Here is a 26,182-nt window from a genome sequence, read left to right as displayed (position 1 = left end):
CAATAAAGCAGACTTTGACTTCACTGAAAATGAAGGGGAGTTTGGTTTGTAATAATAATAATGATTAAAATATAAGCCTTTTGAAAATAATTTGTACCAACAGCAGGGATTGAAACTAGCGACCATTCACATTTTCAAACAATGGAGGATGCTCAAGGACATTGATACACCACCTGTTTGAAGGGGAGCTTCTCTGGTTTGTTCAAAAAAGAAAAAAAGCCTTTTGAACATAATTTGTACAAATAGCACTTTCAAGAGTTCTTTGGGCCTCTTCAACCTGCAAAAAGCTCAAAGCGGGACGTACACGGCCAAGAAGACAAGTGAGAAAAGCCACATCTATAAAACGTTTGCAGTCGCAGTCCGAGGTAAGTTTGGCGTCGCGGCTCTGGCCTGTTTGTCTGCTTTTCCTCAGACGAGAGATCCTGTGGAGGCGTCGACGTGCGAGTGGCGCGCCCTTCCATTTTTCTTTTTTCATTTATCCATTCAGCAATCCAAATATTAATTAATTAAACAATAAATAAAAAAAATAAAAAAGCCCAGAAAGCGGAGAGAGGCGGCGTTGACGGCGGCACAAGACCCTCGGCCAATGGAAAACCTCCATCATCTGGCGCGGCAACAACTCGTGACGCCTGAGCGGTTGGCTTGAACAGGTGGGATTTTTGTATTGAACTTTGCTTTCAACCAACGCATTGGAAGGTTGAATTGGATGCGTTTAATTTCAGTGCACTGGAAGGGATTGCTTGAATTTGATGGTGCAACTTTGCATTGGTGTCATGAGTCGAAACCACAACAAAGTCTTCATCCCACTTGGTGTTGTTGTTTGATGTCCATGAAGCGCACGCGCGGCGCCATCTTCTGGGCCAAGGGGGCGATGCATTGTGGGCCATATTGAGATGAATGGATCTAACGTTTTTCCATGCACTTTTCAATCAAATGGAAGGACTTTTTTTCTTTTGCGCAGACAGGTGGGGTTTTTGGATCGAACTTTCTTGAGTGCACTTTTCTTCAAAAAAGTGACTTTTGTTTCTTCTTTTTTTTTTGCCAAAAGAGACAGGTGGGATTTTTCTATCAAACTTTTTTTTAATGACTTTTTGGAGACAAGTGAGATTTTGGAATCTAACGTTCTTGCATGCACTTAAAAAAAAAAAAAAGAATAGGTGGGATTTTTGTATCGAACGTTCTTGCGTGCACTTTTTCAAAAAATGGACTTTTCAAAGACAGGTGGAATTTTTGTGGGGCGGCTCGGTGACGCACTGGGTAACACGCCCGCCTCGCAGTTAGGAGGGTGCGGTTCGAGTCCACCTCCCACCCTCCTTGTGTGGCGTTTGCATGTTCTCCCAGTGCCTGTGTATGTTACTCTAACTCACGTCCCCAAAACATGCTTAGTGGGCCGACTGAGCACCCCAAATTGCCCCTAGGTGTGAGTGCGAGTACGAATGGTCTTTGTGTGCCCTGCAATTGGCTGGCAACAGGTTCAGGGTGTCTCCCGCCTACTGCCTGATGACTGCTGGGATAGGCTCCGGCGCGCCCGCAGGAGGAGGAATCGAACCCGCATTGTAAAATGAATTTGGTTCGCTGTAGAAATTACTCCAAATGACAAATCAACACGTTTTGGGTTTTTTTGCTATCAAGAGTGAGACATCTTCTTTCTATGTGAATCTCTGCAGCGCGTCACGGGGAATTTCCCGACGGGAAGCAAGTCAAACTTTACTACCGAGAATTTCTATTCGCGATTTTGTTTTTTTTATGTTTTTTCTAATGTGGAACCAGTTAAGCAAGTGTGTTCATGCTGGTAGACATTTGTAAATTTATTCCCCCGTGCTTTCCGTGCCTTTGTGTAAAATGACGTCACGACGGCTTGTGACTGCAATGGCGGCGCCGCGCGTGTCAATCAAGGCGTCAATTTGACACAAATACAAAGAAGCGATCGCCACTTCACCTGCAAGGTAACGACACGCGTATGATTGCGAGACCCATCAGTGAAAATAGACTCATGTTGGTTCAAAGTCACTTTGACCAGGGTAAGTCAAGCGTCCTTTTGTCGCCTGCTCACTTCCTCGTTTAAGTCGCTTTGAAACTCGACCGCTTCGCTCCATACATCGGCCAAAACCCACGAAACGCTATTATGCGTGGAGGCGGACCACTCGGGAATGTTGGACAATCGCGCAAGAATTGGGCGCGGGATTGAAAAAGCGCCCCTAGGAAGACGGAAAGACATTTATAATTGTGCGCGATTACTCCCCCCTACATGCCCACAGGGAAGAAGTTTGAAAGCATGAGGGGAAGTCGCGAACATTTCATTCACCTCGAGTCACCTCGTACTCGTTTTGCTCGAAGTTCAAGCATGAATAATTTTTACTTTTACAAGATGAAAGTGTTTGGCAAGCAAGTTGCTGGGGCTCGGAAACTGCAGAGCTGATTTATTATTATCAAGTCAAAATTACTTGACTCCACTCGTACTTTGCATGTAGTCGGCTCATTAATAATGGTCTACTTAAAATCTTGTTGGAATAAACTCTTATTCAGGGGCGTCCAGAAAGCGGGGCCATCGGCGGGGGTGTCTGGGGGGTGGGAGGTATTCACTGCCAGCTCTGAATTGGAACTACAAATCGTCTCAGACCAAATCACGTGCGCACCTACACATTCTTTCAACCCTGTTTATCGCTGAAAAGTCGTACTGTATGAATGTCATCCACCGACAAGCTACCGTATTTTCCGCACAATAAGGCGCTTGGGATTAAAAGGCACAATTCAATTGCGAGGGCAATTCTGTACTTAATCCACTCATAGGGTGCACCGCATTAAAGCGTGCAAGCATGCCATAATTTATGGTAAACACGCAAAAAAAAAAAAAACAAGAGCAAGACATTGACAGTTCCCTCTCGCCGTTTAACTCATTGCGTTGTTCTTCGGAAATGATCCCGGTTTGATTTGTGCCACACAAGCACATTTACTGATGTTGGAGTTTGGTCCACACAAAAGGTGCACCTTTATTCTTTGAGAATATTAAAGCTGCGCCCAAATCGATAAACAATTGCCACCCCCCTCCCTTTTTAGGCGCCATGGCAGGAGATGAGCACTTCCTTCCTGTTGGCGGTCAGGTGTGTATGTGCTCGTACTTGTTTGTGTTGCATCAAAGTACGTTAACACCACCTTGCGTTTTATGTTATTTGTTGAATAATTGTGTTTGTTTGCAACTCTAGATCCTGGACACGCTGATGATTGACCCTTCGTGGGACGTCCCACAATTCCCTACGCTGCAGTCCCACCCGGCGTCCTCCAGGATGGGTGAGCGTATCGCTTCCCCCCCCTCCCCCATTGGGACCCTCGATATGTTTGACATGACATCGAGTTTTAGGAGATTCCTTTTTTTTTTTTGAAAGCAAACAACTTGAATGGAATACATTTTAAAGTCAAAAGCAAACAATATTTCTTATTAAGAGGCAGAAGGTTTGAATTAAATCTGAATTCTGTTTCTCTGTCTTTGTATTATATATACATCAAATTTTTTTTTGAACCAGTTTTTTTTTTTTGTGTGTTGACGTTTTCAACACGCTCTTTCTGAGCTCTGCTGTTCTTGGTCCAAAATACATTTCCCCCAAAAATGTAACTTGTATTCTGAAACCATTTAAAGTCCCCAAATTGCAGTGCCTAAAAAAAAAAAAAAATCATTCTTAGTTTTAGCCCCCCACGGGGTTTAAAAGTTAATATTTTTAATGGGTGTATAGTATTTGCTTAGGCCTTAACCTGAAAATGAAATGCTCTTTTTTTTTTTTTTGTCTTGTAAGCACAGCACTTCAAGCAGAGGAAGTTTATAATAAAAAAAAAAAGGCAAATTTGAATGTCATGTGATACTCTGCGGTGGCGGGAAAGTGAAAGAAGAGTTTGGTGACGTGGCGGGCGGCGTCCCTCCGCTTTCACTTCCTGTTTGCTGCTCTCCATGCGAGATCAGCCGCCTTTACGTTTCAGTGCCGAGGTGACGCACTCTGAATGTTGACGGCACAGTGAGACTTTAAAAATGAAAACCAAAAAAACCCCTTGCTGTCAGAAAAGCCTTTTAACGGACCTCGCGCAGCAACGCCGGGTCACTTTAAACCTCAAATTGATTGTAACTGCAACCCTAAACGGACCATGATGGGGAACTTTTGCTTTCCAGGGGACGGTCCCTTCCTGCATATTCTGGAGGAGCCCAAACAGGTTCGTGGCCACCAGATGTCGTCCCGTCTCCCATCATATTCATCCAAGGGGCAAAGTCCTTTTGAATTTTAATTCACACACACATTATAAATAAGTCTGACGTGTTTGCTCCGGCTTTGTGTTTTAACAGCGAGGCTTTCGCTTTCGTTACGGCTGCGAGGGTCCGTCTCACGGCGGCCTGCCCGGAGCCTCCAGCGAGAAGAACAAGAAGACGTATCCTACTGTCAAGGCAAACAAAAACAATGTCATTCTATTTTTTGTAGCTTAGTTTTACATTCTGCTAGCTTCACGCAAATCTATTCTGCCCTAGCTGTCAAGCATTGCAGTAACAGATTGAAAACAAAACTGACATTTCTAGTTTTGTGTGCTTAGATCTGTAACTACCAGGGTCCGGCCCGCGTGGTGGTCCAGCTGGTGACAGCGTTGACGCCTCTTCCCCGATTGCACGCACACAGTCTGGTGGGAAAGCAGTGTGACAAAGGCATCTGCATCCTGGACGTGCCCCCAAAAGATGACAGCATCACGTAGGGTCTCTCGCACACGCACATGCGCTAACCCTAACCCTTTCCCGATTTCTGTTTTCTATCTATTTGTTTTATATATATATATATAATTTTTTTAACCTAGTTTCATTGTGTTGACGTTTTCAAATTAAAATTAAAATGCATATTGGTACTTTTTTCATGATACTGAAATAAAAACTTCAACCCAAAAAAATAGGAGAGTTCTAAATATTGTTTGTTCTCGTTTCATCCAAATATTGAAACGTGCAATTATGCTAAACGTCCGACAATAGACAATATGGGTGAAGGATTAAAAAAAGAGGATCAGCAGGTGTAAAGTAGTAGTACTAGTTTCAGTTTTTTTTTTGTTTTTTTTTTTTCCCTCTACATTCATTTTATTTTGTAAACGAAACTTTTTTTATTTGTATTTTTTATCTCAATTAGGCGTTTCTTTATTTTTCACTAAGTCTTCTCACTTTGATCTATTGTTGTATTCAGCTTCCCCAATTTGGGAATCCAGCACGTGACCAAGAAAAACGTGGCCAAGACGTTGGAGGAGCGCATGTGCGAAGCCGTCCGCATGGGCTACAACTTCGGAGTCTCCATTCACCCCGAGGTCGACACCCCGCGTGCCGACATTCACGTGCCCCGACAGCTCTCCGGTGTGTCCGTCCGTCCATCCATCCATCCAGCCAGCTTTCTGTGTGTTTTTCCTGTGTTGCTGTGTGAAAGCTGCCGGCTAAGCCTCCATAGATTGCTTTATTATTTGTCGCTCTTGGCAGAGGATAAAGAATATCCTAAATCTTGTTTTGTATTTGGACCGGACAGGCCGTTTCTACATTTCCCTTGACACCTTTGGCTTCTCCTACCTCTCGGGGTGTCCAAGCGTCATGGTTTGCGGTGTTTTGGTGTGTTGTGTGTGCAGAGCAGCAGCGCGGCGCCATTTGCGGCGCGTCGTGTGCGCAGGCTAAAGAGATGGACCTCAGCGTGGTGCGCCTCATGTTCACCGCTTTTCTTCCCGACAGCGACGGCGGCTTCACCAGACCGCTGCACCCTGTCCTCTCACACCCCATCTATGACAGCAGTCAGTACACACACCTACACACACACAACTAAGCACCTGCTAGTACTTTTTAAAAAAAAAATCATTATGGATGAGGAAAATCATTTTACAATTCGAAAAGTTTTCCAAGACAACCAAATGTTGCACCTTAGTGACTCATCGTTTGTTACTTCAGAGGCTCCAAACGCGTCCAACCTCAAAATCGTGCGGATGGACCGGACGGCTGGCTGCGTGAGCGGCGGAGAGGAAGTCTACCTTCTGTGTGACAAAGTCCAGAAAGGTTGGGCACACTCACAAAATACACGTTGAGCTTTTGTAAATATCGCATGACCAACGTGCGTTTGCGTTTGTACGTCAGACGACATCCAGGTGCGCTTCTTCGAGGAAGACGACTCGGGTCTCACCTGGGAAGCTTTGGGAGATTTCTCCCCAACGGACGTGCACAGACAGGTAAGGGCCCCTCGCATGCAACCTGTGCTAACTCAGAGTTACAGTACTGAACATAAACTGATGACATTTTTGGAAAAAAAACATCTTCCTTCATGAGATCAAATGCAACCAAAAGCAAGTTACTACAAACTAACTCAAATTAAATTTCTAAAGTCAATCAGAGCAAATGTGTTCTTTGTTCTCATCCTTTTCAATATCATGATCAAATATTACAGGAAATATAACCAAGAAATAAACTTTCCAAAAACCAATCAAATCTAAATGAGTTGAAAATCCATTCCAAAACTAAACATAATGAATAGTCCCAAACTACTACAACCCTGCTCTCCAGTTTGCCATCGTATTTAAGACGCCCAAGTACCGTGACCAGAACCTGCAGAAGCCCACGCAGGTCTTTGTGCAGCTCAAGAGAAAGTCGGACAGCGAGACGAGCGAGCCCAAGCCCTTCACGTACCACCCTCAGATTGTCGGTACGTTCTTTCCACCACAACCATAGCGCTATACAAAAAATGTCAGCCAAATGATGAGAATGGAGCACATAAAGTATTGAGTGTAGTCATGGCTGATGCCAGTGTGCGTGTGTAGACAAAGAGGAAGTACAGAGGAAGCGTCAGAAGACGTTGCCCAACTTCCAGGACTTCAGCGGCCTCGGGGGCGGTGGTGGCGGTCTGTACCGAGGAGGCCCGGGAGCAGGCGGGGAGCCGGGCTCTGCGGGAGGAGGTCAATCTTCAGCCCCTCTTGCACGCGATCCTGCCAGGTGGGTAAAAGGCTGACCGATTGTTTTGCTCTGACAGGTTACTTTCATGGTTTGTCCGCCTTCAACTATGGGAGAGGAGCTGGAGGCGGAGCTTGTCCCACAGGGTACGCGGCGGGTCTAGAAGGAGGCGGAGTCAAACACGGTGAGGAAAAAAACCTAGGGTTGCCAAACTTCAACCTAGCAAGCCTCAAGTTGGATTTTTTATTTTTTTTTTCCTCTCGTTCACAGCTTTCCACTATGTTTGACCGATTTAATTGTTCTACTCAAATGTGTTTATTTTATTGTGTCTCTATAGAAAATACTCCCGGCTATGACGACGACGACACAGACTCTGATTCCGATGACGACTCAGCAGCGTGCACTGTGGCGCTTCCGCCACGGCAACAGGATGTTCAGCAAGAAGACGAGGACGAGGATATCGATAGGCGAGCGTCAGCCGTATTCCTGTACGCTGCCACGGGCGATGCCGCGTTCCTGCTTGCTCGGCAGCACCCCCTGTTGGCTACGCAGGACGACGAGGGAGACACGTGAGTGCGCCTCGCTTCGAGTCCCACATTTGAGTCCAATGAGCTATCGCCGCTGCGTTTGTCAGGGGACTCCATCTAGCCGTCCTCCACGGCCAGCAGGGGGCGTTGGACAGTCTGACGCGGGTGCTGGCAGCGCTGCCGCCCGGGGACCGAATTCTCGACATGAGAAACCATCTCTACCAGGCAAGCTCACATTACTCATGGGCGCATGGAGACAAACAATGGACTATGTAACGTCCTAAAAGATGCTCTCTGGCTTTTGTCAGACTCCTCTGCATCTGGCGGTGACGACCCAGCAGCCATCCGCAGCGCAGGCGCTGCTGGCGGCTGGGGCTGACCCCACGCTGGGTGATCGCCACGGCGACACGCCGCTGCACCTGGCGGCGCGACAGGAGGGGGCCATGGTGCGCTTGCTCTTAGGTCATCACGCTGTCAGACGGAGCGTCGATGCTTGCAACGCTGCCGGTACACACAAACATACACACAGTACACATAAAGTACACACACAGTGTTTTGACTGACTTTCGCCGGCAGGCTTGTGTGCCATCCACTTGTCCGTGGCCTCCAATCAGCTGCGATCTCTTCGGGAGCTCTTGGAGGGCGGTGCCGACGTGGAGGCTCAGGAGCGGGGCAGCGGGAGGACGGCCCTGCACCTCGCCACCGAAGCCGACAACGTGTCGCTCGCCGGCTGCCTGCTGCTGGAGGTAAAGGATGGCGTTGTCGGCGTGACGCGAACCTTCTCCACTTGTGTCCTGTGTGATGACATCATCTGCCCTATGCACTTGTCGCCAGGGCAACGCCAAGGTGGACTGTTGCACCTTCGACGGTTCCACCCCACTGCACGTGGCTGCCGGACGGGGTTCTGTTAAGCTCACGGCGCTACTCATGGCGGCAGGTACTGCATACTGATCAACCAACCCGCTGATTCTATTTGTGCGCCATTGACGTCTTGATGTGTTGTTGATTCTTGCGTGCGTGTTCAGGTGCGGACCCTCACAGGGAGAATCTGGAGCCACTTTTCTACAAGGATGATGACGACGACGACGACGAGGGCTACGTTCCCGGCACCAGCCCCATTAACTTGGCTGCCTCTGAGCAGGTCCATTGCCAATTAGAATGAATGATCTCATTGCAAATGACATGGTCAAACAAATGCATTGTGAAGAATATCCAGAATCAAATTTTTTGGAACTTGTACATTTCCATGGATTTAGTCGTTTAGGAAACGACTTGATATGATTTCTTCATCATTTTTAATAATTAACAAATTTCATTAGAGGCTTGACATAAAATGTTTCCAGATGTGAGCTGAAGCAAGGAATGAATGAAGATGATTCTTTGTGTGTTGTCAGGTGCTGGAGCTTCTCAGTGGTAGCGAGTACTGTCCCAAATGTCCCAGTGTGGTTCTCCCACCTCAGGGTGAGTTTGTGAAGTCAACCAGATACATGAACATCCTAATTTGCCATTTTCCAACCTTCCTTCCCCCCTTTTGGCTTTGAAACCCCCTAGACACACACACACACACACACACACACAGCAGACTTTTTGATTTTTGGGTGGATTTGTTTGAGCCAGGCGACCTTCAGAGTCTGGATGCCTCGGTGAAAACGAGGCTGTGTAACGCCGTGATGGGCGAAGTTCTCTGGGAGAAGCTGGCAGATGCTCTCGGGCTAGGAATACTCAAGGCCGCCTTCAGACTTAGCTCGGACCCGGTCAAGACGCTCGTCGACTCCTACGAGGTAACGCAGCTGCACAAGAACCGCCTATGTCATTTTGAGCACATCGAACATTGTCAAAGTGTGGACTGTTTGGTTCGCTTTAAACGAACCAGGATTCGATTGGAAGGCTGGTCTGGACCTTTTGTGCTGGTGTGAATAATCGTGGCCAAATAAAAAAAAAAGAAATCCGCTTTTGATCCGGACTTGAGGACATTTCTGATCTAAATACACCCTTAATGTTTATGGAGTGTTTGTTGAGGTACACGCATGTTTCAGGTGTCTGGCGGTACGGTGCGAGACCTTGAGGCTGCTCTCAGATCAGTTGGTTCAGACAAAGCACTGAGCGTCCTGGAGGAGGCGCTGTGTTACCAAGATGACAAGCCTGACTTGAAAACGGGTGAGGGAAAGCAGCCACGCCTTTCATGTCTCCATGGCAGCTGTCCACACTTCATTTTTCAACTGCTTGGCAACTGTGAAATGGGACTTCCTGTCACCACCTGCAGGTGGCGATGACATGATGTGCGCCCAGCTGGAGAACCTCAAGGTGGATGGCGTGTGCGATAGCGGGGTGGAGCTTTCTGTGGCGTGAGTGTTCGATTGGTTGCCAGAAGACTGGCAGATGTCAAACCCCCCCCCACGACTAACTGCAAAGACCAATCTTGGGGCAGGAAGTACAACTTGAAATACAATCACTTGTTTCTCGAGAAGTCAAAGTGCACACACACACACACACACACACACACACACACACACACACACACTCAACTCCGGGAGCAGTCAACATGTTCTGAGATGTGGACAACTTTGGATTGGACATCTACGCACACATCACGTAGGAACACGCCTGAACAGGATGTCACCCAGCACACTCCTCCAAATGGAAATTCCATCTGTCACACGCTCGGAAAGTGAAGCTCTCAGTGCTCCATCACGAAAAACGTGTACATAAAATGCTCCTGAAACATGAGATCTTCATCCAACACACAACAGTCGACATACATGACCTGACTGGTGTCCTTCGGGTGGTTTCCTCTTGCCTCGGCCAGCTTCTGTTGGGCTTTGGAGGATGAACGGATTCTCAAGTTTTCCATGTAAAGTGCCTCAAACCTTTTTTTTTTTTTTTTTTTTTTTATCAGTGCGTCCAGGCCCAGAGGAAGCCAAAGTGCCCTGAACTATGATTCCTCCTCCACCACTGGGTTTAGGAGGTTTCTTTTCTAAATGTGTTGCTAGTTACTCATTGAAGATGTGTAAATTGGTAATCCAAATACCATAAAAGTAACAAAGTTACTTTTTGGATTTACTCCAATACCAAATATGCTCCAATAAAAAAAAAGGAAGCTAATACAATATAATACAGTATGCTAAACATTTATCTGGTCGTTTCTGTGGGAAGAGAAGTTGTAGCCCCCCCCCCACCACCCCTCACCGTTAAGTCATTTTAATCTCCAAAGCTTGTTATCTTTGTTATACGCCATCACAGGATACAGAGCAGACAAAACTGGCAGCGTGCACGCGCAGCACACAATGCTGGCTCATCAATAACCTCATTAAATGACGTTCAAACAATCATTTATAAAATTAAATATGCATAAGCTTTCATTTTAAGACCAATACACGCGCTTGCAATCATGTTCAGAACACGTTGAGAATTTCAAAAAAGTTACACAATCCTGTGCACAAACATCTTAATCGATATTTCAGTGATATTTCATGAGTGCACTTAAGCTTTGGCTTGAAACGTCAAATGGCTGACATGGTTACCATAGTTACATGTTGGACCAGCGTAACAGCAGAGCAGCAGGAGGAACGACACGGATCACATGTCATCAACCGGCATGCGCGCACGTGTTTTCGCACATCTTTTATAGTTAATCTTAAATAATTTCCATATTATTCCCCTAATATTACACACATGTAAACAAACACATGCATACGCATTTAACCCCCCCCCCCCACACACACACACACACACACACACACTCTTAAAGTAGTCCGTAAAGTGCAAGGCAAGACACAGTAAACTTGAAATGAACGCCACCCCTTGCATCACAACACTCAAAGTGACACACTGTCGGGAGTGTGCCGCCCGCTCGCTCTACTTGGCACAACACCACAAAAGCCTCGGAAGGCAAAAAAAGGCGGCAGCAGTCTGGATGGGTGCAGTAACGGCATCCCACCACAGAGGGGCGAGCGTGAGTGCAAATGAGCATTTTCCTGATAAGAATTTTAACACCACGCAGTATGATTTTTGTTCGCCCCATCTTAAACACTTTTTTTTTTTTTTTAACTTATCGCTCTATTTAAATTCATGATTTCAACATTCCCGCTCTGCATGGGAAAGCAGCCAAGCCACAAGAAGATTTGGGAACCACTTGCAAAGCGAAGGCTCACATTGGTGCGTTACATTTACAATCAGCTGCTTGTAAATCACCCTGTGACCTCTGGACTACCTGCTGAGGCCACGACAAGCAAAACAAAGATCCATTTGAGAACCTTAGATGTGCACATTATTAAGATTAGGATTATTATCAGGAGTACTATTCATAGCTCAACACACTAATTACATTCAAAATGTTTTTTGTCTCCCACCCCCAACAAGTAAGATTTTTTTTTCTGCACATCGGATTCGGTTGTCATGGAAGGTTAACAACAAGGCGTCGCCAAAAAGTCTCACTTGAAATCTGAGCGCGATTCCGTTTGCAAGCCTGCAGTCGGCGGGTCGGAACAGATGGCTGCACCCGGCATGCAAGCGACGTTGTAAACATTGTTTCTGACAAAAAGACACATTTGTTGAAGGCTCTTTTGATAGCGCAGGCTAGCAGACCCTTTTTGAAAACAGCAGGAAAACGCAAAACGACCAGCTCATCATCGGTGGCTCTCAGTCAGGCCAGCGCTGGGGGAAGGCGTCTCGCCATCCGCGGCGATCAAGCTGAGAGGCCGGGAAAGATCGTCACTTGCTTGGAGATTGGCCTTCAAGAGTCCCGCACTTGACGATGTTCCTAAAGCAGAGTGACGACAGACAATTCGAAACTCCAAATGTGCGCTCGCTCATTCACGATTACGACTGGACATCTCAAAATGATTCCCCAAAAGTTGATTTTGCACGATCTGGCGACTTTAGATACGTGAAGATCTTGAAGCTAATTTGGTCAGCTGTTCCAACCTGAGAGTGAGCTGTTGGACTTCTGCTTGTGGAGCTTTTCCTTCTCCCGCTTGACTTTAGGCATGATCTTTAGCTTTATGCTGCTCTTACTGCTTGGACGCACCGATTCCTGTACGCAGAAACAATCACGCTTGCCATCAGAAAAATCGAGCAGGCACGTGGGCAATGTGTTGCAAATCTTACTCCCTCAGCACAGTGCATCAGCGGACAGATCCAGTGGATATCGACCAGCTTGTGGAGCTCAGCGCCCAAGCTGTTCAGGGTTAAGCGGAGCTCTGCCTCCTCGGAGCATTCGGACTGTGGCGAAGGAGACGGAGGGGGGGGGGGGTGTCATAGACCAGACGGCAAAAGGTGGCAGCGGCGACTGTCGAGAGACATTACCAGATGTTGTCCGTCCAAAAGCATGCTCGTCTCCGCCTGCAGAACTTTGCTGCTGTTGACGATTTCCACGGCCGTACTGCGACTCAGAAACTGAAAATAAATAAATGATCCTTGAATTTTAAAATCGATACCAATACAGTGAAACATTTGCACTGGTTGAGTTTGGTATGAAATGCACGATTTCAACGTAAATATCTCTCGTCCTTAGTCTTGACACGCTTAGGCTTGACATGTAACGGTGTACATCTCGTGTACAAATGTGCATTGCGTGGGTCCAAGGGCCCATCTGCCGACCCGTCTGGACCCATCTGCCTCCGCCTGGCGTTCCTTACCTCGGGGCTGGACAGCTTGGCCTCAGTCAGCACCATGGCGCTGGCGTTGACAGCATGCGCCAGCTCTTGCTCCACCAGCTTGTGGGTCTTAGCTGTCTCGCGGATCCTGGGGAGGAAGAAGAACAGGAGAGTAATGAAGACTGCTCTGGTGGGCAAAACGCAAAAAAAATCTCTCCGCGTGGGGCGGGGGTCACCGACTTGCTGATGAGCGTGTCGGCCACGATGCCCAGCTGCTGCACCTGGGCGCACTCCTCCTCCGTCAAGTACTCCATGGACTGCTGCGAGTTGAGGCGAGGTCTGTTGGCACGGTCGCTGTCGATTTTTAATTTGTCCTCCCACGACTTGAGCGTGCTCTCAAACGCCTGGCCGCACGCGAGAGCGTCGACCCACAGGCAAGAGATGGTGAGGAAAATTCCAAAAGAACAGAGATGACCTCAGTTTAGGCGAGGACGCGTCAGGATCATGGAATCAAAACGACAATTCTCCCGACCTGAGAACTTTCATCAACATACCCTGTCCCTGGTCAGCATCTGCGCTCGATTCTTGTGGAGGATCTTGACAATCCCCGGCGGCTGGATCCAGGCCTCGCCGTCCACTTGCACGGGGACGCCCTCCTCCCCCAGGATGGTGATCTTCACCTGGCGACACTGAGCATAAGATAGACGACTGTCAGCAAAACTCAACGTGACCGTGACGTCGCAGTCAACTTGACTTTTATTTAGTGTCACTAAAAAAAAAAAAATGGAAAAATTGTGTGTGTGTTTAACCTGCGCAATGCGATGGTGCTGCAAGTTGATAACTCTGGACATAGCCATCTGCATGCTGCCAAACACCGCCACGACTTCCAACTTCTTGTCGTCGAAAGACGGAGCACCAAAGTTCTGAAAGGATATCGAAAATGAAAAGAGCTCGCCGGCATCCATGTTTTCACTCCCAAGATGCGCTCACGTTATCTTCTTTGGTGCCCCCCCAGAAGTTGATGCCTCCCGCGTAGCTGGGAATGTTGAGCACGGCCAGGCCCTGGAGGATTGGTAAAGGAACGGCCACACCATCGCACTAGATAGAGAAGGAAGATTGAATGGCTGGCCTTTCATGAATCGCCATATTGTCTTTCTTGAAAACATCGTTCCACCAAACCTCCAGCTGAATCCTCTGTTCCAAGTTTTTGTAGGTCTTCTGGACCAGCTCTTTCGTCCCCAGAACTCCGTACCACATCATGTTCTTTGTGCGACTGCTGCAGGACACGCAAAAATAGATTCCGTTCGTTTTGACCGAGTGGAATCCTAAACATTCATCATCTCTGGAGCTCAATTTTTTTTTTTTTTGCCTACCTGCACTTTTTAGGATGCTCATCGCGCTTGTTGTTGAACTCCAGCGAGATCTTGGCATCCAGACCAATGCCAAAGTAATTGTTCATCACACACTTCTCCCAACATTGTCTGCAGGTGAATAGATGCTCAGTGAGGAGAACAAACAAACAAACAAAAAATAAGCGTGACACCAAGTAGATGACGAGCGAATGGACTCTTACACCGAGTCGTCGTTGAAGTTGACCGTGTGGAGGCTCGCCGATTTCTCCAGGACGATGGTCGAGGAAGGACTTCTGTAGTTGGGACAGAAGGAAGCTTGGCTAAGTTCCTCGCTGTTCTCCCGCTTGAGGGTAGATGACGACCACATCTTGTGGTCCTGAGTGTGTCGGTTCTGCTCATCCACCACTGCAAAAGTGAGTGAGTGAGTGAGTGAGTGAGTGAGGGAGGGAGGGAGGGAGGGAGGGAGGGAGGGAGGGAGGGAGGGAGGGAGGGAGGGAGGGAGGGAGGGAGGGAGCGAGCGAGCGAGGGGGCCAAGGAGAGAGCTCAAACAAACGTCCGCTCCTCTTTCACCTTTCTCGGCCTGTTCGATGATTTGCCTGAGTGCCTTTTTCAGACTGTTTGCCCGCAGCATCAGCTGCTCCCGAGAGCGGTAAGTCTGGCCGTCGGAGCACGCGTCGCTTCCATATTTATCGGCATCTGAGCCACCGTCTTCCGGGCTGGCCAGGGAACCGGCAGGAACGACCTGGAAAAACAGGACTTCATTTTTTCCTGTCCTGGACTAAAGGCAGCGTCCTTTTTCTTACCTGAGCTTCAGCTTCCTCACTTAAGGCTTTGACCAGGGAATCCAGTTTCTCATTCAGCAAAGCACACTGGAAAAACAGAGAAGATTATTTATTTATGTATTTATTTATGTATTTATTTATTTATTTATTTATTTATTTATTTATTTATTTATTTATTTATTTATTTATGAATTTATTTATTGTTTATGTATTTATGTATTTATATATTGATGTATGTATGTAGTTTGTATTTTTTAATTAATGAATTTATTTTTCTTATTTTTGGGGGGTTGTAATTTCGTAGAAGCATTTTGGATCAATATCCTTTTCTCTTTTTTATACATACTTGTGACTTGTATAACGTTCACCTTCTTTGCCATTGCATCCGCTTCCTCCTTGTTCTCCGTGGCTCTCTCGTATGCTTTGCCCACCTCTGCCACAAACTCATTCACCGTCCCGCAGAGGAACCTGTCGAGTGAGGAGGTATGAGGTTGTGAGTGATCACGTGACAGCTCCACCGCGGGCCTGCTGCATTGGATGTATACTTTGCGGAGGAAATGACATCACTGTGTCTATCTGAATCCAGGATCTTGGCCAGGTGGGACGCCACGGAGTCGGCATATTGAGTGATGTGAACCTGGAAAATTCCACATGATGATGATGATGGGGAAGATGGCGGCGCGGCTGATCGACGTCAATGGCGCTCACTTGGAGGGAAGAGTCGAGGGTGTCGTCTTCCTTGGCCGACGGCGCGCATTTGGAGGTGGCAGGAACCTCGTAGGTCATCACGCTCCACCTGCGCACATACGTCCAAAATGTCTCCAACTAAAAATGCGCTCTTTGAGGTCTGCCCAAGCTGCGTTACCGGTCCAGCATTTTGGTGGTGGCCCTCTCCAGCTTCTCCAAGATCTGCAACAGCTGCGCATCGTCGTCGCAGAGGCCTCCCCAGCCCAGAACTCGAGCCAGGTCGTTCCCGGTGCCCAGCGGCAGCACGCCCAGCTGGCACTTGACAAAAACCGGGAAGTCAACCCACAATTTGAACCGACGCCCTTAACGGACCCACGTTTTCCAACGTCTCCACCGTCGAGGCCCTCACCTGCTTGTGGAGGTTGAGTTTGTCCAGCTCCGAAAGCACCCAGCCCACGCTGCCGTCACCCCCGCACACCAAGATCCGAAACGTCACAAACATCTGGAAGAGGCGCAGGCTGGAACGACAAACAAGACGAGATGAGAAAAGCGCTAGCTCTGGAGGACGCGGCCAAACCTTACCCGAGCTCTGGCCCGCCGTTCATCAGGTCAAAAACTTGGGCCGGGTTGAGGAGCTGCTTGAACTTGCGTAGGAACTTGACTCCTTGGTTGTCGCCACTTTTGGAGTTGACCAGGACCAGGAGAGGACTGGAGCAGGATGCCGACGTAGCCTTCCAGAATCCTAACATGCAGCGGGTTGATAAACTGGAAAGGTCGAGGGCGGGACGAAGCGTGCGCGATAGGCCTCTTACCGTCAGAGTCGATGCTGTTAAGTGCAGTAGGAGGGATGATGGACACTCGACACTGACCCAGGGGACACACTTTTCCCATTTGCTCTTTACAACTGTTGTGGACCTGGCGTGTACAGAAAAGTGCGGTCGTCTCCGCATTCCAGTGCACAAATGCAAATCGATGACACTTGACGAACCTTTCTAAATACCAGTGTGGGGTTTTTGTGTGTGTGTGTGTGTGTGTGTGTGTGTGTGTGTGTGTGTGTGTGTGTGTGTGTGTGAGCACTTATTCAAGTGTGAGGATCTCACACGCGCGACCAAAACACCCAACGCCAACACACACCTTGTTAAACACAAGCGTGGGATGGAGTTCGCATCACGTAACATATTTTTCTCATTCTTTTCCACAATCGTTTTTGATCGCTCTTACGATGGCCTTGCACCAGAGGCAGCGCCAGTCCTGCAGCCGTCGCACGCTCCCGCAGTTTTTGTCGCACACCACGCACTTGGCGCTGACGGGAAGGTTACCTTCCAGCCACTGGTGGGGCATGGCCACCTGGTGGGAAAAAGCACCGTGTGAGCACATTCCGGGCCCGGTTAGAAAAAAAAGGTCGGGGGAAACCACAACAACATACCCCGTCCTCATCTTCCATGATATCGTTGCCGATGGAAACCAACGTCGTCCACTTGCAGTTGTTGGTGGAGCGAACGGCGCAGCGCTTGTGAGCCTTAAACTTGCACACTTTGGGAAGACAGCAAGGAAAAGTGCGTTCACTTCCGGAGGGGAAAAAAACAAAAAAGTCCGCTTGTGTACCTTCGCAGGAAAGACCATGAGAGGTGACGCCCGGCAGAGCTTCACGGCAGACATTGCAGAAGGTGGGCCGGGCGTGCGAGCAGGCGTACCAGTTGTGCATGCCCGAAAAATGCTCCACGTTGAACTGGCTGGCCTGCAAGGAGATGGACGCTTTCATCAAACGTGCTCTCATATGAGAAAGAGTCCAACAGGCCCGTTCCAATGGAGGGAGGCCTCGCTCACCTCATAAGTTTCCCACTTCTGGACAGATCTGAGTGCCCCGATCCAGTCTTCCATTTCCTTTCTGTTCTCGGCGCACAGCATCAATTTGCGAAAAGGAGTGATCACCTGTCAAAGATGACGGACGGCACCTTAGCAACGCGGCCTCGCGGTCATCGGCAACATTCGGGTTTCTCTCACTGTGAAGCTGTTGTTGACGTTCTTGGTGCCGGTTTCGGCCACGCTGGCGTCTGACAAGTCCACCTCGTCGAAAATAAGAGACTAAAGGAAAAAAAAATGGCAACACGTTGAAATTGCTCTCTGCAACAACAACGACAATTTGACAGTAATTCCAAATATGATTCTTTTTTTTTTTTTGCAGACGTTGTTACCTTACAGTCCTTGGCGTAGTAGAGCGTCCTCCCTCGGAGCTTGAAGTATCGGCGCTTCCATCTTTGGAAGGAACTTGTCTGCTTCAACAGGTTTCCCTCTTTCACGCTCTTCTGTGCACACAAATAAATAAAAGGGAAGACATGACTGGGAAGCTGTGGCTGCTTCCTTCTTTGTAAAGACAATGGGTCATGAATTCGACCCCCGGATTTGATACCAACCTCCAAGTGGACTGGTTGGCAAAGTGTTCTAGTCTGTCCGTGTGTGATTGGCAACACGAGTTTATCTATCAAGCCACTTTGCAAACTCTCTTGACCACACTGGCAGAGCAAGGGAGGGGGGGCGCTCCCACGAGATATGCTTGGACCCCTCCCCCAAATGCCAAGCCAGATAATTGACTTTTAGGTATTTCCAGATATTTTCCAGGAATATTCTTCCACATTTCAACAAAGGAATCTGCGTTTTGTTGAAAAAAAAATATTTTTGCACAAAAAAAAATTCTTATTTTGTTTTGTGGATATCCTCTCCCCAAGGAAAAAAGAATCTTAGCTACGCAGTGCCCGACAGCATTTAGCAATGGTGGCTTTCCACAAAGAAAAAAACAACACTGGTTATAATCTGTCTGCCATCAGTGATCATCACGTGCATCAAATTGCCACTGGTGTCAACTATGTGTGCAATGGTGGCTAAGTACGTGTGTGTGTGTGTGTGTGTGGGGGGGGGGGGGGGGGGGGGTCCAAAATACTATCACTCAGAAAGTGGCACTTGTCAAAGTGTCAGGGAGAATGAGTTGACAGCGTTCCCCTTTATGGCAGCTTGGACTTTGTTCCAACATGGCAAAAGCACACAAGATGGGTCCAAAGTAACGAAACCTCGCTCCCCGTCACTACGGTGGCACTGACCTCTTGCACGGAGCAGCAGCTCTGGGTCAAATGGGCTTCCGCTCGCTCATCTTGGCTCAGATGCTCATCCTCACCCAGCCGCTCTCCCTTGCGTCGGAACCACACAGGAGCCAAGCAGCACCCGCTCGCTGGGCAGAGGGCCGGCATCGGTAGGATGGACCTCAGCGGACTGGCTGTTTTTTTTTTTTTTTCACTCACCTAAAAACTAACTAATCTCACCCAAAACGGTGAAACAACACACGACGGCTCTCAAGCTACTGCTTCCCGACCCGCCCGGACCGGACTAGCTCGCAACTTACTTTGTAAACTAGTGGCTCCTCAAACAATACGTGGCCGCTACCACTTCCTGCCTCTCGCACCTTGCGTATTGGCAACACCCCCTCAGGTATGCTGGAAGCCCCGCCCCCTTTCAGTGTTTGCATTTTTACTATCAGTGCCGGTCAGACAGGTTCCACCAAGAATATTTATAGCCACAAGGAAATAAGCTCCTACCTGAACAGACACACACACACACACACACACCCCTACGGTGTGTGCGCTTGTGTGTGCGTAAGTGTGTATACACACGCGTATGTGTGTGTGTCTTGTTGTTCTGGTTTTTTATTTTTATGAGTTTAAAGCTTGCGACTCACTCGTCCTGGAGGCCTTTCACACTTCCTCTAAAACAAAGCCATCATTTCAGAGTCAGCCTTTTGTATGATGAACTTGAAAACATTGTGACATCTGGGCTCCAATTTATTGTTTGACAAAGACAAAAAAAAAAAAAGAATTTCTCTTCTCACTAGAAAAGCGCATGCTTAAGATGTGTAAGTGCTCATTCATAAAGTTTTGCTTTGCTGTGTTTGATGAACTTTCCTTGAACATACACTCAATTGTAATGTTGGCCTTCGAAAATGTCATGTATTTCAAATGACTAGTTACTTTACATTTAAAAGTTCGATTTCATGACAATACTATCGTGTTGGGTTATTCTAACGTTTACCTGCTGTTTTTTTTTTCATCATTCGTGATCAATTGTTTTATCCATCATTTTGACAGTTTAAATGGAAATTTGTGAAATTTGCAACAAAAGCTGATCAAGTTAACTTGGATCTAGAAGGATATTTCCATTTGAAAAGTTTCTATTCTGCTTATTTTGTTCAGTAGCTGCTTATTAATAAAATGCAGGCACTGCGACCTTTTCACACACGCTTGCCCACGATTTTCCAGTCCCACCAGTCCGGGACGTGTGTGTTGCCCAGCGGGGGGGGGGGCAGAAAGAGAGAGAGAACAAATATTTAGGAGGCTTGAAAATAGACACGCCCCACAAACATGTAGCTCTGACCGCTAGCACGGAGGCGCAGTTAAAACAAGGCGTGGGAGGACTTTGCACCATGGCGACCACATCCTGTCTCATGCACCCCCGTGGATGTATTTATAGACACACACACACACACACACACACACACACACACACACACACACACACACACACACAGCACACATGACTTGTACGAGAAAAGAAACGGATGAGTGTCTACGCTGTCACACACACACACACACACACACACACACACACACACACACACACACACACACACACACTCACACACACACACAGTCAAGTTCCGCCACGTTTTTACTGCTAATGTAATTTCGTACTATCATCCCCTTTTTGGGATTGTGCCTGTAGGGTTTGTGCGTGAAAGGACACATAATCTCCTGCCAGTGACGGGAGGAGGGAGGATGGAGTGTGGGGGGGGGATTCGTCAGAGCATACGGACCAAATCTGGTGCGCCGCTGCATAATCCCCACGCACACACACAAACACACAGGAAAAGGAAAAGTGATGACAGCCGCTTGTCCCTAATGTCCTGATGTGATTAGCATGTTGTTATTGAATGTGACAAGAATTGTGTTTGTGATGAAGCACAAAAAAAAAAAAAAAAAAAAATCATGTGCATTTGAGGAATATATCAAACCATGTCACAGCATTTTAAACCTCGTGAAAATTTTAGACGTACACGAATCATTGGGGATGCAAAGAACATTTTTGGGACCTAGCAACTATCTAGTTAAATCATCTTTCAAATACTTTGCTAATTTATCAGTCAAACTGGGACTGGGCGAGACAGTGGCCACATTCTTCCCTCTGTCAATATCATTTGTTGACACTTTTGTTGGGATGACCTGATCATTGGGTCTTGCTAACATCTATCATCGTTCTGACATTCCACTTTCTGTGAAACAAACGGCCCAAAAACGTAAGCAAAGGGTTCGTAAAAGAGTCGCTCCAAATATATCATGAGCAGAAGCTTCGCATTGGAAGGATGTGGTCGCCCGCTTGGCGGCCTGCAAGCGCTTTGCGACTGCAAAAGATTTGTGTGGCCTCGTTACCCGGATTGCACACTTGCAGGGGGGGCTGCCATATAATTTAGTGCGTCTTTTTGGATTCTGCTCGTCGCTTCGGAACTTTCCGAGCGAGATGACCCCAAAATTCAAAATGCAATGTGCAGTCGCTCCTATTGTAAACAAACATTGGTCTGTCAACCTCCATTAGGTATCAAACGGGAGATGGAGAGTGATCGATACAAACACGCGCACGCAACCGGCACGCGTACACACGCGGCAGTTATCGATTGCACTTGTTGGGATGGCTACAAAAACACAAATCGGGTCATTAGCCATGACGCAAACGCACCAGCGGTCCCGACTGAGAGCAGTCGTTTTGAGTTCAGCACACAGGCAAGCGTGGGAGACATCGTTCTTTTCGTTGTCATTAGCGCTTTTTCCAAAGTGAGTGCATGTCACCGGTTTGACGCAAGCGCCGAAGATAGCTCATTAGCCGTATTTTTGTCTCGCTCGCACGCGGCCCCCGTTAATGGGTAGGCGGAGGAGGTCTTATGGGAGGAGAAAGGACGAGGCGTGACCGAGTGGGAAAAGACAAAAAAAAAGGAAAGAGAATGACACAAGGGAAGTACAAGGAGAGAATAAAAAGGGATGTCGCAGCGGCAGCTTAGGGACAAGACGGGATGGATACAAGAGAAGGACGTGAAGGACAGGGAAAGGTGCGAGCAGAACGCGGCGGAGTGAAGGCCCAATAATCCAAATTGTAAAAACGACCTCGATGTGCCGCAAATGTTGACAGTTGGTCGATGGTGTCACAAACAGAATATCGGTGTCGCGTTAACACCACTCGGTTATGAAAAAGAAAAAAAAAAAAAGCTTGTAAAGTGTTAAAATGAGGTGTCATCAGGTTTCGACTCTAATTGGAGTGGAAATTGAAACCATGGATGGATGGATGGATGGATGGATGGATGGATGGATGGATGGATGGATGGATGGATGGATGGATGGATGGATGGATGGATGGATGGATGGATGGATGGATGGATGGATGGATGGATGGATGGATGGATGGATGGATGGAATTGAAATCTTGTGTTGAAGGCAGTAAGACATTTGTGTTCATCTAAATACTCAACAACTCAACTTTGTTGTGTGTGTGTGTGTGTGTGTTGAACCTTGAACATTTATAGTGTGTAGACAATGTTTACGTAAATGTTACTTGGACACTTTGCGCGAGTATAAAAATGAACACCTGTAGGTGTACTTTTTCCAGTTGGACAAAATCTCCCACCTCCAGCCTTTTGTCTCTCTGTCTGTCTCCCCCCCTTCTTTCCTTCTATCGACTTCAGCGTATAGCACTGCGACGCTATCGCATCCAGCCGGGGGGCATAAATCAAAGCGGGCACAGAAAAAGACACACGGGCGCGACGTTGGCGATCCCACACAACGGCGTGTGCGCTGCTTTTCGCCAACCCACACGCGCACCTCGAACTCATCCTCATCTTGGCTACATTCGACACCCACACGCGCATCGAGTGGTGCGCTATAGCAGGCGAGCGAGATGAAGATAAAAGTGAACAAATGCGATGAGGCCAGAATAACTCTGGGAAAGTGGCGCTTTCCTGCCGCATTTGGAGCAACATATACGTTTGTTTGACTCTCTCAGTTTTCCCAGAAGTTCAGTAGGCCACTTTGGAGCTCCGCCGGACGCGAGGCAATTAAAATGACAACGGTCTCACTGGGAGGGCAAAGAGGATCGACGCAACCCAAAAGACAAAAATACATCTCTCTTCAGCTATACGAAGGAGAGGGGGGGAGAAAGAGCGCAAAAGACAAAAAATCATCCGGAAGAAGAATATACATACATGCAGATCTGTCAATATATTTTCCCAGAAACTATCCCCAATAAGCCATCATTAATGTTTTTTGTTTTTTTTTCTTGAAATACATCCTTTTACGGTCAGTCAATTAATTTGTAAGTTTTCAAAAAATAGAAATAGAAGTATATGTCTTTATCTATATCTTTAATAAATAATAAATTAATAGATAAATTGCAAAAATAAATAATTAAAAAATAAATATTGTCAACTTAGGCTCGCATGCGTGTAGTTTTTTTTTGTGACAAAGTTGACATTCCTGCATGTTTCGCACACCAATAAAAGCACACTTGGGCTACAAAAGTGAAACACGTGAAAAGGAACACAAAAAAAAGAAGAGTGTGAAATCTTATGTAATGGAGCCTGAAGCGAGTGAGCGCAAAGCAGAGGAGGATGAGGAGACACATTTTCCTTGGACACGGTAAGAAAACATAAGTATGGATTCAAGTCACGCAAGCAGGTTGAGCGTTTGGTCACAACCTGACACTTTAAGGGCCCAATCACAAAGCGGCCCAGCGGGCATCAGCCCCGCACGCCAGAGGCCAAGTCCAACCCTGGCATGGTTTTACTTGATGCCAAAGTTGCCCGCATTTCTCATTCAATCACCTTTTCATTTCTCTATCAAGGTCAGCCTCACCGGGGCAAAAATCCCACAAAAATATCCTGTCCGCCCGCCGGTCGCCATGGCAACAGGCAGCGTGATGCTGTTTCTGATCTGAATGTGATTTACAGCAAATGTTTGATAGCGGTGATAGATTGACACCATGACATTGAGCTTGCCTGAGTGGAGTGGATCGAATGATGCTTCACTTCATGATTAATGATTCATATGACAAGAGTTTCCGTTCATGCTTTACAGTAAAAGCTGGCCCAGAGAGTAGTAATGGAGAAAACTTGGCCACGTGACAGATAATAGAACGTGGCTGATGTAGAAAAAAAAAAAAAAAAGACTTTGAGGCGTTCTCAATTTAAAATGCGCCTACCTTGGCCCGCATCTGTCCTGAAGTGGACACTTTGCGGATGAGCTTGTGCGACGTCTCCTCTTGCTCGCCGTCGCTGTCGGAAGACTCGTCTCCCGCATCGCCGGCCTGCAAGCGTACCAGCAAAAAGAAAAAAAAAAAAGTTGCCCTTCTGCTTTGGGTGCCAAGTGCCTCCAGCACAAACCGGATTTCACTTTCTATTTCTCACCTTCAACTGATATTAGCCTATTTGGAACCTTTCATTGATTGCGATGAATGACAAATGAAGCAATGTCATTTTTCTTATTCTGAAACTATGTCATCAATGTTCTGTTTGTCACCTGTATTTGCTTTCCTTTTGCTTTCATTTTCTCTGCAGTCAATTACCAGGTACGTATTCCAAATGAGAAGATTCTCAGTTGCCTTATTTGGAAAACTAAAGGTTTAACAAAGAAGTGGTTGTGTGGCTTGTCAATGAGCTTGTACAACAATTTTTTTTTTTTTTTTTGTTCAACCACAGGAGGCAATGTCAACCTTCATTATGCATCACACAGAGAGATGTTACAAATAGTTTGGGGCTTTGTCAGTGTGGCTTTAAATTCAAGTCTTAAACGGAACTTACAAGAGGCGTCCTCTCGCCATCCGCTTGAGCCGACTCGCTGGGCTCGGCCACGTAGAGCACGTTGGGGTTCAGTTTGGATGCCATGGCAGAGGGGGCTTGGAAAGATTTGGGATGAGGTCCGCTTGGTCAGGCTCGATCTGTCACCAACTGCAGACGAGGTGACGAAATGGAGCATCAGTTGCGCCTCTCCGCGCATCGTAGCTTATACACATGCACACGCACACAAACCTTTTTGTGTACAGGAAGTTCCTCCGTTTTTGACCTACAGAACAGCCCTTTAGGATGGCGACATATGTGGTGATGATGAGGAGGAGGACGATGATGATGATGATGATGATGGGCAAAGACGGAAGGAAAATGACTCTCGTAGCAATGTAGCCTGCTGGCAGATCCATGCGCGCTTTCGATCCCCCATCCCGCCCTGCACGTCGAAGGCAAGCGGCTCGTTTCAAGTGGCGGAATCAAGCCGCTTCGGAATCAAACCACCGTCGGTCGATTCGGCAACTCACCGTGGAACCAAGGGTACGGTCGGCTTACCTTTCGCCGGCCTGCCACGCGCATGCGAGCGCGCGCGCTCCGTGGCCGGTTCCGAGTTCTCACTACCGCGGCCCTCTTCTCCTGCACCTCCTCCTCTTATGCCGCTGGTGCTCCGGTGTCAGAAAACGAGTCGGATCAGGAAGCGAGAGCGGGAGGCAAGCAGGCAGGAGGGGAGAGAGGGACAAATGGAGAGAGGGAGCGACGGAGAGAAGGCGGCTACAGTGAGGCTGCAGGGTGGAGGAGGAAGGAGTGAGAGACAGATTAGAAAGCGTCAGTTGTTGCGGTTCCGAGGTTAAACTGTTGCGCGCGCACGCGCAAGTACACACGCATGACAAGCAGGATCCAAATGCACGGGAGTATTGTGCAGAGAGCAATTAATAATAATCATTAACGCTCCTTAAGTGGCTGGCGTGAATGGGGCGAGGTTCAGAACTGGCCAAGCAATGGAAATGAAGCCAAGACGGAAGATTAGCCTCGATTTCAGAGTTGACCTTCATTGAAAGCTTTCAATTCCAATGATGCAATCCAACACAAAGACAAGTTTGTAACTACTATGTCTTTTGAAAAATTTTAAAGTGCCTATTTGGCATTGGCTCAGCTAGAAGGGGGCAGCGGGGCAATTGCCCTCCCTTCCCGAAAACATATTTGACTACCCAGGTGGCAGGCCAGTGAATTGACATTTGGATATATTTACAGGTAGTTTTTGTCCACATTTCCACCCACCCCCTGTTGCTGATATGTAAGGAATCTTTATCCACATTTTCCGAAGAATTCTTTGGATTGTAAAAACGTTTAGACATTTGAAATATCCTTGACCTCCATCATTGCACTAAGAAAAAAAACCTAGCTTTACCAATGCCATTAGCTCCCTCATTGATATGTTTTGAAAGGCCC

At 47.5% G+C, this 26,182-nt stretch overlaps 2 protein-coding genes across 7 annotated transcripts; one reads left to right on the top strand and one right to left on the bottom strand.

The window, feature by feature from the left end:
- Positions 1-617: 617 nt before the first annotated feature.
- Positions 618-10,866, top strand: nfkb1 (nuclear factor of kappa light polypeptide gene enhancer in B-cells 1). Of its 6 annotated transcripts, none has more exons than XM_085933727.1 (23): positions 618-650; positions 3,058-3,101; positions 3,204-3,288; positions 4,157-4,197; positions 4,328-4,426; positions 4,570-4,721; positions 5,199-5,362; positions 5,626-5,784; positions 5,939-6,043; positions 6,122-6,213; positions 6,545-6,683; positions 6,799-6,933; positions 7,008-7,112; positions 7,266-7,497; positions 7,563-7,680; positions 7,764-7,962; positions 8,032-8,201; positions 8,290-8,392; positions 8,481-8,596; positions 8,850-8,916; positions 9,073-9,236; positions 9,492-9,612; positions 9,719-10,866. In XM_085933727.1, exons 2-23 carry the CDS (start codon positions 3,063-3,065, stop codon positions 9,802-9,804), a joined length of 2,691 nt encoding a protein of 896 aa, XP_085789853.1. In that variant the 5' UTR covers positions 618-650; positions 3,058-3,062; the 3' UTR covers positions 9,805-10,866. The 6 variants fall into 6 exon arrangements, with proteins under 6 accessions (XP_085789853.1, XP_085789836.1, XP_085789828.1 ...); XM_085933710.1 differs by lacking the exon at positions 618-650 and adding an exon at positions 1,481-1,633; XM_085933702.1 differs by lacking the exon at positions 618-650 and adding an exon at positions 1,658-2,021.
- On the bottom strand, positions 10,640-25,121 carry LOC147060349 (diacylglycerol kinase delta). The gene is made up of 30 exons (XM_085933587.1): positions 24,980-25,121; positions 24,752-24,898; positions 24,154-24,258; positions 18,066-18,176; positions 17,875-17,955; positions 17,698-17,802; positions 17,476-17,608; positions 17,297-17,403; positions 17,092-17,217; positions 16,683-16,785; positions 16,453-16,612; positions 16,280-16,388; positions 16,049-16,188; positions 15,892-15,979; positions 15,729-15,820; positions 15,552-15,651; positions 15,205-15,270; positions 14,972-15,143; positions 14,623-14,806; positions 14,423-14,530; positions 14,229-14,325; positions 14,040-14,147; positions 13,859-13,972; positions 13,604-13,738; positions 13,290-13,453; positions 13,092-13,197; positions 12,760-12,849; positions 12,562-12,675; positions 12,379-12,487; positions 10,640-12,214 (listed from the first exon to the last, which is right to left on the bottom strand). Exons 2-30 carry the CDS (start codon positions 24,833-24,835, stop codon positions 12,081-12,083), a joined length of 3,345 nt encoding a protein of 1,114 aa, XP_085789713.1. The 5' UTR covers positions 24,836-24,898; positions 24,980-25,121; the 3' UTR covers positions 10,640-12,080.
- Between the last annotated feature and the right edge of the window lie 1,061 nt (positions 25,122-26,182).

The sequence above is a fragment of the Syngnathus leptorhynchus genome, chromosome 2 (genome assembly GCF_054491065.1).
Source record: "Syngnathus leptorhynchus isolate UIUO chromosome 2, UIUO_Slep, whole genome shotgun sequence".
Lineage (NCBI taxonomy): Eukaryota > Metazoa > Chordata > Actinopteri > Syngnathiformes > Syngnathidae > Syngnathus > Syngnathus leptorhynchus.
The sequence above is the reverse complement of the archived record's forward strand: the minus strand, read 5'-3'. Positions and strand labels throughout refer to the sequence as shown.